General features: G+C 46.0%; 2 protein-coding genes across 2 annotated transcripts; one reads left to right on the top strand and one right to left on the bottom strand.

Moving 5' to 3' along the window:
• Window positions 1–759: 759 nt before the first annotated feature.
• LOC125509575 (uncharacterized) lies at window positions 760–7884 on the top strand. The gene is made up of 12 exons (XM_048674567.2): window positions 760–1066; window positions 1399–1572; window positions 1663–1927; window positions 2026–2254; window positions 2335–2485; window positions 2586–2804; window positions 4405–4453; window positions 4768–5102; window positions 5276–5414; window positions 5502–5641; window positions 5725–5848; window positions 7025–7884. The coding sequence occupies exons 2-12, from the start codon at window positions 1444–1446 to the stop codon at window positions 7438–7440; spliced, it is 2196 nt and encodes a 731-aa protein (XP_048530524.1). The 5' UTR covers window positions 760–1066; window positions 1399–1443; the 3' UTR covers window positions 7441–7884.
• A 48-nt stretch (window positions 7885–7932) lies between these two features.
• Window positions 7933–10155, bottom strand: LOC125509576 (putative carboxylesterase 2). The gene has a single exon (XM_048674568.2). The coding sequence runs from the start codon at window positions 9290–9292 to the stop codon at window positions 8135–8137; it is 1158 nt and encodes a 385-aa protein (XP_048530525.2). The 5' UTR covers window positions 9293–10155; the 3' UTR covers window positions 7933–8134.

The raw sequence follows: 10155 nt of genomic DNA, 5'->3' as shown, positions 1-10155 counted from the left end.
GAATTGCGGGTTGAATTTTCTAAAAAATGCCATGACGGACGAAAGAAACCCAATTTGCTTTATTATTAGGTAAAGAAAAATAGAAGGATTTTTCTAAAAAATGCCATGACGGACGAAAGAAACTCAATTTGCTTTATTATTAGGTAAAGAAAAATAGAAGGATTTTTCTAAAAAAATGCCATGACGGACGAAAGAAACCCAATTTGCTTTATTATTAGGTAAAGACTATGTATCAATGACGTGGACGCATGTCTCACGCCCGCCATTTTCCCGTCATCACCAGTACCCACAAGGCGCGTGGGGTACCAGCAGAGTGTCGCGTCGCCGGCCAGCTTCTCGCCGCTAGTGTGGGGGTACACGCCGACCTTTTGATCGCCGGACTTTGGCTATGTTCGATCGCCGATCTGTGGCATGATGATCGTCGAACCTGTGACACTTTTTGATAGCGGGAAAGAGAACTATGAATTTTTGTGCGTTTGGGGGATCGAAACCTAGGAGCGCGGCTGGAAACTTGTTTTTCCTCAGATCAAAAAACCGTTCGGCGCGCAAAGGCATTTACCGGATGCGCTGGGGGCCAAACAACTGAAGATGCCCTGGGTTCGCTGGAGGAGGCGCACCATGCAAACGTTTCCCTTTAGCTGACGTGTCACGCAGGCCTGCTTTGAGATGCGGGTAAATGATCCAACGGCCGCCAGGCAGTTCGCGCGAGAGTTCAACTCGAAGGAATAACAACAGGAGCCACGAACGCGGGACTGACCACCGCTCGCGTAGTCGCTTCCGCGGGGACGCGCAGAAGCTTCGCCGCCCTATAGTTTACCACTTTCGTCAATGGATCAAGTTCTGCCCACCCCCACTCCCACTTTCCAACCTCGCAGCCCTCCGGCGGTCCTCCCCAACTTCCTGCCTGCGGGCCTGCGGCCGTCCTGCTCGCCGGCGGTGCGAGGGGAGGGGGGCGCACCCACCAGCAGCGACCTACCTAGCAGTTTCTCCGTCTCTACAGTAGCTACTGTCGACCGTTGACTGCGACTCCCTGCGCCGTATGTGCCATGCCACCGCAGGTACAGAGGTAAGGGCCCAGATCTGCTCTTCAGTTCTTCCTCCCCTTTTCTCTGGTTTTGTGATGTCTCATAAGATTTACTTCACACACCTCGCCGGCCACATCCATGTACTCCTGGTAGTTTTTCCTTTTGGGGTATTTTCTGCTGATTTGGGAGACATTTGTAATCAATTCTGATTGGGCCCAAAGTTTAGGCTCTATAAGCCTTCAGTAAAACATATGCTTGAATGAGTGGCTGCAGCAAAATGTCCATTCTTTGTTTACAATTGTGCATATGCATTCCTAAAACAATGCATACACATGTCCATATCTTCTCTGAAAGAATTTTGTGGTATTATTAGGTCGATGGAATGTCGAAGTTGTCCTACTAGGAAATAGACAATACCATGGAGAACAAGTTACAGCATGTAAGTGCGACGCCGAGGGATTTTACATTCCAATTGTTAAAGCAAATTACAAATAATTTTTCTGAGGACAACAGAATTGGTGTTGGCGGGTACGGAGTAGTCTACAAGGTATGATTGCTATATACCATTTTTCTTTTCAAATGATACTATCACAAACTACGAGAACCCATGTACCATATTAACACGATAATTTAACAGGGAACACTCGACAATGGTGAAGTGATTGCTGTGAAGAAGCTTTATTACAAGCATCCAGGACTTGACAGCGACAAGCAATTTCAGAACGAGTGTACTAACCTTATGAGGGTCCATCATCAAAATATAGTAAGGTTAGTTGGCTACTTCCATGAAATTCGTCATATATGCGTAGAGCACAATGGGAGATATGTTTTTGCTATGGTGGAAGATAGAGCTCTCTGCTTCGAATACTTGGAGGGTGGAAGCCTTGACAGACATCTCACGGGTATGATATGCTCTACTTAGACAGTATTCTTTTTTGCATGAACGCAAAAACAATCCCCCAATTAAGGCTTGGTAGCATATTTTTGTTTATCTCTACAGATGAATCCTGCGGATTTGGTTGGCACACGCGTTACAAAATCATTAAAGGAATTTGTGAGGGATTAAATTACCTTCATAATGGATCAAAAGAGTCGATTTTCCATCTGGACTTGAAACCAGCCAATATATTGCTGGATAGGAATATGATGCCAAAGATAGGAGATTTTGGTTTGTCCAGACTCTTTGATTCAACAGAAACCTGTTCCACAAAAGGAATTATAGGAACACCGTAAGCTTATAACTGATGAAAAGTAATCGACTTCGTTGGTTATAACTTGTTATTGAAGTAAGTGTACTTGATACATGCAGTGGATACATGCCACCAGAATACATCAATAGGTTCCACATCACACCAAAGTTTGACGTATTCAGTTTGGGCGTTACAATTATAAAAATAATGGCAGGACACCAGGGCTACTCCAAATTGGCGGATATGTCTTCCCAAGAATTTATTCAACTTGTAAGAAAATATATGTTTTCCAAATATTATGTTCTATCGACTTACCAGTGTGCATGCATGTCACCTTCCACTTCCAGTATATTATGTCTCAATTCTGTAGGTACATGAAAAGTGGGAAAAGGCATTGCAGGCAACTGTGTTGTCGCATACATCACATGGAGTTAAGAAATGCATTGAAATAGCGTTAAGATGTGTGGAGGCTGACCGAGTGAAAAGACCTACTATAGCTGAGGTTGTGGATGAATTGAGTAAGATTGATACTGCCATTATCGATGAATTAAATGAGATTGATACAGCCAGAAGTTCACCAATAGAGCAGGTATATTCTCACACTGCTGGAACAGTGATATCTCCATCTTTGACATGGCTTTTCTTTGGATCTGTTCACAGGTTGTGCCTTTACCGAAAAAGGCTTTCGCCCCGCTTTATAGATAAAGCAAACCGCACGAGCCAAGCATCCAACAAGGTTCACACACACACAAGGTCCACAAACACACATAGTATCAAATGGGGTTAATGCTGAGGGCACAGCTCAACAAGCCCTGAAACCTCAAAACACACACACGCACAGCACCAAATGGGGTTAATGCTGAGGCTGTGCCTTTCTCTTGCTATGTGGACATATATGGAAGAGTTAAATTAAACTCATTGCCATATTCTCTAAATAATGAATACCACTAATATACCCCTGCCCTTTAATTATAATCTTCCCTTCATTACACCTATACTATTTATTAACTTAACCTTTTGTATTCTATAACAGTATAGCTTGCTAGAACTAAAAAATAAGTTCTGTCGTATGTGCTTATTGGATTTGATATTTAATAGATAGATGGGTATTATTATTTGCAGCCTGATTCAGTTAGGTTCCTGGATTAACTAGAATTGTCCACCACATTTTCTAAGATGAATAACTAACCATGTATTGAGATAATGGAACTTTTCGTTGCTCTAGTATGTAGACGATTCGCAGCTAAGCATCTGCATCCAGGATGCACACATCCATAAAAGTTTACAACGCTGAAACAAAGTTTCTGGTAATGGTAACACACACACCCCGGTGAAAGAAATAATTACACAGTCCAGTAAACAATATGTTGGATTAAAAGGTTCAGCAAAAGAGCAAATGTGGTGGTCCTCATCCTCCGATGAGGTGTAAAACCTAGACAGCCAACCAGCTCGTGAAAAGTCCAATCTTGTACACGCTGAGAGCGCCATTCCCCTTCCTCTTGCCACAGTAGTAGCACCCAGGTTCGCTGCCAGCGCCAGGGCTGCCCAAACATGTGGCCGCTCCAACTAATAAGTTTTCCCAAAATCTTTTAGGTCCCCGTAAGAGCTAATTGTCAAACATATCAGTAGTGCTCTGTGGTGAAGGAATGCCGGATCTGACCATACACCACATAAAATGCGTGAACTCATTAAGAACAAGTGCTGGACAGATTCCTCATGTTTGCAAAAAGCACACTTACTACATCCTGCCAATTCCATTTTTATAAGTTACCTTTATTTAAAATTACGCTTGAGAACCAAAAAGGATATTTATCTATAGAAGAACCTTCATCTTGCACATTCACCTATTTTATATCAGGGTGTTCTCTAAATAGATATTGCGATGTTCTGATGCATAAAATAACTAGTTATACTGTACATTATCCATAAAATATATTGACTTCATAACATGTACAATAAGCTCAAAATTATTTGGTTGTGTCTTCCCACCCGACAAACTGAAGTAGATTGCCAGCTCTTTGATGTTTCAACCAACCACTGTAATCTGTTTTAAGTGAGTCTACAGAATACGACTAATAGTTTTTAAATACTGCTATATTTTTTTGAGGGAAAATACTACTAGTATATGTTCAGAGTCTAAGAGAGACTCATGTAGACAAGAACTGAAGCTCTAAAGTTCGTTGTTGTAGGTAACCAACTTACGAAGCAATCAGGCCTTCAACCCATGTGTGAACTCAGGTAGGCAAATAGTACTTAAGACCTGACCTTTCCAACTGTTGCTATGCTTCTCTCCGCTCATACCATTTTCAGATGATGGCCAAGGCCAATTGACCATAGCTTGCATCAGCCAGTTCCAAATTTCTGTGCAAAGTTTTCCTAAAAAACAGAATCAAACATCTGAAACTTGCAAAACATGATAAGTTAACTATGGACCTGAGGTAAATCAATGCAAAAGTATCCACCAGAGAACATTTTCTCTTAAAATATTAAGCTAATTTGGTATTTTTGTGTATGTTTTGTTCCTTAAAGAGTACTGAAGACATAATATGCAGGAATGTTCTCAAAAGGTGGTGGTAAAGATGGGAAAATGATTAGTTCCTGCAGCAGTCAAGCCATTCGAGCCTCTTCGGATTCAGTGCTTCTAAGTGCGGATATTAAATGCCAGAACTTGCCATCAGCCAGTATTAAAATCTTCAGTTATGATAATCTCAGGTTAGCCACAAGGAAGTTCCGCGCTAACACTCTGCTCGGTGAAGGAGGATTTGGACGTGTATATAAAGGATGGATTGATGAGAACACATTGTCACCTTGCAAACCTGGCACTGGTATAATTGTTGCAGTGAAAAGATTAAGCCAGGAGAGTTTGCAAGGGCACCAAGAGTGGTTGGTGAGCATAACTGTTATTCTATTTTGTGTTGTTGTCCTCGAAGCTATGATTCATGTTTGGTATTAGCGCAGTTTCGAAATTTTATCTGGAAGGGATGACTTCAAATTTATCAGTTACAGCTTCAGAGGTGCTGATGGAATATTGGAGGATTTTTAACTCTGTTAACTTTATAGGCGGCAGAAGTTAATTACCTAGGTCACCTTTCCCACCCCAACCTTGTGAAGTTATTTGGGTACTGCTTGGAGGATGAGCACCAGCTACTAGTATATGAGTTCATACCACGTGGGAGCTTGGACAATCATCTTTATAGGAGTAAGTTGAAGCAGGATTTCGTGCTCCGCTGTTGTCCACTGTTATGTATGTCATATTTATGAATTGCTATATAAATCACTGATGTAGGAGGCCCATGTCAACCTCTTTCATGGAACCTGAGAATGAAAGTTGCACTTGGAGCTGCAAAAGCACTAGCTTACCTTCACTGTGCAGAGACAAATATCATTTTTAGAGATTTTGGGAGTTCCCATATTCTACTTGACAGAGTAAGTGAATCGTCAGTACATCATACTTCACCTATATGAGCATGTGATGTCTACTGAAAGGAATGCATCATACTACTGTGCAGGACTATACTGCGAAGCTCGCTGGTTTTGGACTGGCAGTTAATGGTCCTGTTGGTGAGGAGAGTCATTTAACCACAAGGGTTGTGGGGACACATGGTTATGCAGCTCCAGAATACATTGCAACAGGTAATCTTCAGAATACAACTTCTGACATTATGCAAATGTGTTTATGGAAAACCTTTAAAAAATGCGCATGACGGTCAATTCGCACATTGCTTTCTACCACATTGTTTCAAACGGAGTTTTACCATTACAAACATTCCGTCCGATGGGTCAACAGTGATCTTCACTATATCAATAGTGTTTGCACATGCAGAAATTTAATAATGAGGTCATCTGGTCCGTCATACAAGAGGGGTATATATAAGGTTGTGTACAAGTGAATTGAGTTGGAAGTAGAAAGCTAATCCGCTAATAGGAACAAATGAGTAATTCATACCACGGGTGCTTTGCTCTCTGCACACCCGGTCTACCGACCTTCGCTACGGCAGACGCTGACCTCTGATAGAGTTCCGATCATATATCTACAATCTTCATTTGAAGACTAATTTCCGTCCTTATAATAACATGTAAGGAATCGACAAATACGAGTTCTTCAACAACTAAATATCCAACACGTACGGCCGCGTGTCACAACTATCATGTCTTAGACGACTTCACGGCATCAAAAGTTCTGTCCAGAAGTCAAAATCCTGAAAGTTACAGTACAGACATGTACTCCCTCCGTTGACAAATATAAGATGTTTTGGATATTTCAATATGGACTACATACAAACTGAAATGAATGATCAAACACACTAAAACGTGTCTATATACATTCGATTCACAAAAAAGTTAGAACATCTTGTATTTGTGAATGGAAGGAGTATTCTGAAACTTGATAAGTTACAAAAGAGGAAAGTGCTAAAAACCGAAAGGTTACTAGAAATGAAAAGGTACTGGTCAAGAGCTGACCGCATTGGGGCTGGCTAACAGCTGCCTGCCAGATAGCATCGCCACTTGCCTTCCATTGCTTTAAAAGTACTCTCTCCGTTTCACAATAAGTGTCGTGGTTTTAGTTCAAATTTGAACAGTCTCACACAAGATTGGCCATTCACACTTATTTCTGGAACGGAGGGAGTATTATTTACTGTGGGCTCGAAAAGTTCTACATGGTCTTTTAAGAGAGGTGTAAATGGCCTTGTTTATTATTTTGAACCATTTTATTTTTGTTAATCCATTACTTCAGTGTGAAGATGTTGCCATGGTGTCTTTCTGGTAGTTATCACCTTTATCCAAAGCCTAACAATTCTACACTTGCAGGCCATCTTACACAGAAGTGTGACATCTATTGCTTTGGAGTATTACTTCTGGAGATGTTGTCAGGTCTCCGCGTCCTTGACCCGAACCGGCCAGCAGGGGAGCAGCATCTTGTGGACTGGGCCAGACCATATCTCGAACATAAGCACAAGATACGCTGTGTCATAGATGCCAATCTAGGTGGTATTTACTCGTTCAGTGCCGCACAGAAAATCGCTGCCCTTGCCCTCGAGTGCGTTTGCTTGGACCCCAAAAAGAGGCCGACCATGGATGCGGCGGTCTCTGTCCTTGAAGGTGTTCAGGAAGACGAGGAACCAGAAGCAGCGGAGCACCAGGAATCAGGCAAAAAGGTCACTGCGAGTGCAAGCAGGAAGAACGGCAAATCTCGCTGGAATATCTTCGGAGGGGGGCGGTCGTGATCCAAAGCCATCTGTTCGCTTGGCATAGCAGGCCAGGGTTTGATCAGAGTTGTTACTGAGCTTGGTGGTTGCAAACGAATCATCACGCAGACGCATGAGCTAAATTTATGAAGTCGTCCACAGATGCTGCTATTATCAACACTGGACAGAGTCAAGATGTAGTATATTTGATGATGACGGCCGAAACACCTTACACCTCAGAATCAAGCACGATTTTGCCCGCCGAGAAACAAGATGACTCACAGCTCACTGATAAGATGAAGACGACACCAATCTTGATTACACATTGACGTGGTATCGGCAGTGCTGTAAAGGTAAAACATGTCTTGGCTGTAATTTATGTTCATAATAGGCAATAATAGCAAACCGAATTGAAAAACCTGTTAGCAATCTGTACCAAGTCTGCAACTCAAGAGGATTGACAATGGAGAGAATTCTTTTTTATTGTTGCATTAAACCCAAGAGGATTATGCAATCTCCCCGTTGCCGTGGCTGTCGGACATGGAGTTCCCTGGCCCTAGGTTGCACCATTTTCCCATATGGTTAAAATCATGGTTGGGGATGGTCAGCGTGTGCTTTTTTGGCGTGATAGGTCCCCATGGTTTTTCTGCTGGACATGAGGCTCAGAACCAGATGTCGGCGTGCTATGTATGTGTGCCTCCAGGAAGAAGATACGGGCAATACAACGTGCAGCTCATGCCTCGGCTATGAACGCGACGACGCGGTCCATGAGCCGCTTGGCGCTGTCGCAATGGAGCTTCCCAAGGAAGAACACGTGGCCCTCCCCCTCCAGCTCCAGCCAAGCCGCCCTCCCGCGCCACCCGCTCGCGGCCACGGCCTCGTAGTACGCGCGGTTGCGCGCGGCCAGCCCGTCCTCGAGCCCCGTGGTCACCAGCATCCTCGCGCACGCGAGCCTCTCCAGCGCCGGCGACGCCAGCGGGTTCATCCTCGGGTCGTCCGCGCCGCCCACCGCCGACCCGCGGCACGCGTAGGACCAGAGGAGCCCGGTCACCCTGGCCGCGGCCGGGGGCTCCCCCTCGATCGCCGTGTTCCCGCTGAACCACGGGTGCAGCAGTACCGCGCCCTCGATCCTCGGCCCGCCGTCCCTCACGAGCATCTCGTGCGCGATGTTGGCGCCGGCGCTGTCCCCCGCGACGAACAGCTTAGAGGCGTCGCCGTGGTCGGCGATCCAGCCGTCCTGCGCCGAGGCAGCCCACCGGAGCGCGGCCCAGGAGTCGTCGTAGGCGGCGGGGAGCGGGTGCTCCGGGGCGAGGCGGTAGTCGACGGACACCGCGAGGACGCCGGCCGCGGCGGCGAGCGCGTTGAGGTAGTTGTGGTACGTGGGGTCGCGGGCCGACCCGATGAGGAAGGCGCCGCCGTGGAAGTAGACGACGACCGGGAGCTTCGTGGAGGCGTCCTGGAGCTTGTTGGGGAGGTAGAGGCGCACGGAGAGGCCCGTGCCCGCGTCGAGGACGACGTCCTTGGAGGTGACGCCGGTGGCCTCGTCGACGCCGGCGGGCAGGATGGTGGGGTCGTTGAGGCGGTCTATCTTCCCGCTCCTGTAGACGCGGAAGCTCCCCGGCGCCTCTAGCAGCACCTCGTCGCCGGCGGCGGCGGCATCAGATGTCCCCGGGGCAGTCACCGGAGGAGCCCCACTCGTGTCTGAGGCGGAACGGACTGTCGATCGCCACACGCCCTGGCATCTTATTTGAGGCAAGAATGTGGTCGACAAGGAAGGCCGTTGGAGTTGGGGTAACCTTCTTGTTCGATCAACTGGTAGCCGCCGGCGAGGTCGGGTGGCCGCGCAAGCAGCGCAGATGGCGACGACTCCGCTCCTGATGGTGGTGGCCATGGAGGCCGAGTGTTCTTTTTGTCCGAGTGTTGCTCAGACGGCCTTGGTGTAGTAACAGGCTAGCAGATAAGAGCCAGGTGTTGCTTAATGTTTAGGCCGCCTTGGATGCAGTAACAGTGCTAACAGATACTCTCTCCATTCCACAATGTAGTGCTTCCTCTATCTCCGTGCTTCAACTTTAACCGTAAATTTAACTACCAAGACCGATTGCGGCGGGAGCAAAAATTATATCAGTGAATTCGTATTTGAAAGAAGTTTTCAATTATATAATTTTTTCTCCCGCTGCAGTTGGTCTCGTTGGTTAAATTTATGATCAAAGTTGGATCTCGGAAAGCGCGGGCGCACTAGAAACGGAGGGAGTAAGGTTTTGCGTGGTGGCAAAGGTCCGGCCGGTCCAGGATCATCATCATGCAGCCAGCCAGTAATCCTAAACACGCATGCATGGACCTTACCGACCGCTTGTGCTTTAGGACAGATCACGTTGTAGAAAGGACACGTGAGAACGTTACCTCAAAAGATCGGGCACGTTCTAAAAGGGACACGTCGAGAGACCAAGCGCACGCCGACATGGGGGCAAGATCTTCCGTCTGTCCATACCGCCCGCGCAACTGAGCCGCCCACGCGATTTCCCCTGGTCCCCGGCTGAACAGCGCAATCACCAGCGATGGCACGTTCTGCGCGGCGTGGGTTCAGATACGCCACTCTAAAGAACAAAAGAAAAAAGAAAAATAAACGAGGGGTTTTGCGGTTATCCACTTCTGAGTCGAGGCTCAGCTGCACCCGCACTGATGAAAAAATTTAAAATAAATACAAAAAAATTCAAAAATTGTTTACTGTTCACACATCATTATGATCCGATTTGT

The sequence above is a fragment of the Triticum urartu genome, chromosome 5A (genome assembly GCF_056163025.1).
Source record: "Triticum urartu cultivar PI428250 chromosome 5A, HENAU_Tu73, whole genome shotgun sequence".
Taxonomy (NCBI): domain Eukaryota; kingdom Viridiplantae; phylum Streptophyta; class Magnoliopsida; order Poales; family Poaceae; genus Triticum; species Triticum urartu.
Note: the sequence above shows the minus strand (reverse complement) of the source record. Positions and strands in the feature narration are given on the sequence as shown.

Coding starts and splice junctions, on each gene's coding strand:
- LOC125509575 (XM_048674567.2), top strand. CDS start 1,444: ATGGAGAACAAGTTACAGCATGTAAGTGCGACGCCGAGGGATTTTACA. Junction 2,255..2,334: donor AAAGGAATTATAGGAACACC/GTAAGCTTATAA, acceptor TGATACATGCAG/TGGATACATGCCACCAGAAT. Junction 5,103..5,275: donor AAGGGCACCAAGAGTGGTTG/GTGAGCATAACT, acceptor TTAACTTTATAG/GCGGCAGAAGTTAATTACCT.
- LOC125509576 (XM_048674568.2), bottom strand. CDS start 9,292: ATGGCCACCACCATCAGGAGCGGAGTCGTCGCCATCTGCGCTGCTTGC.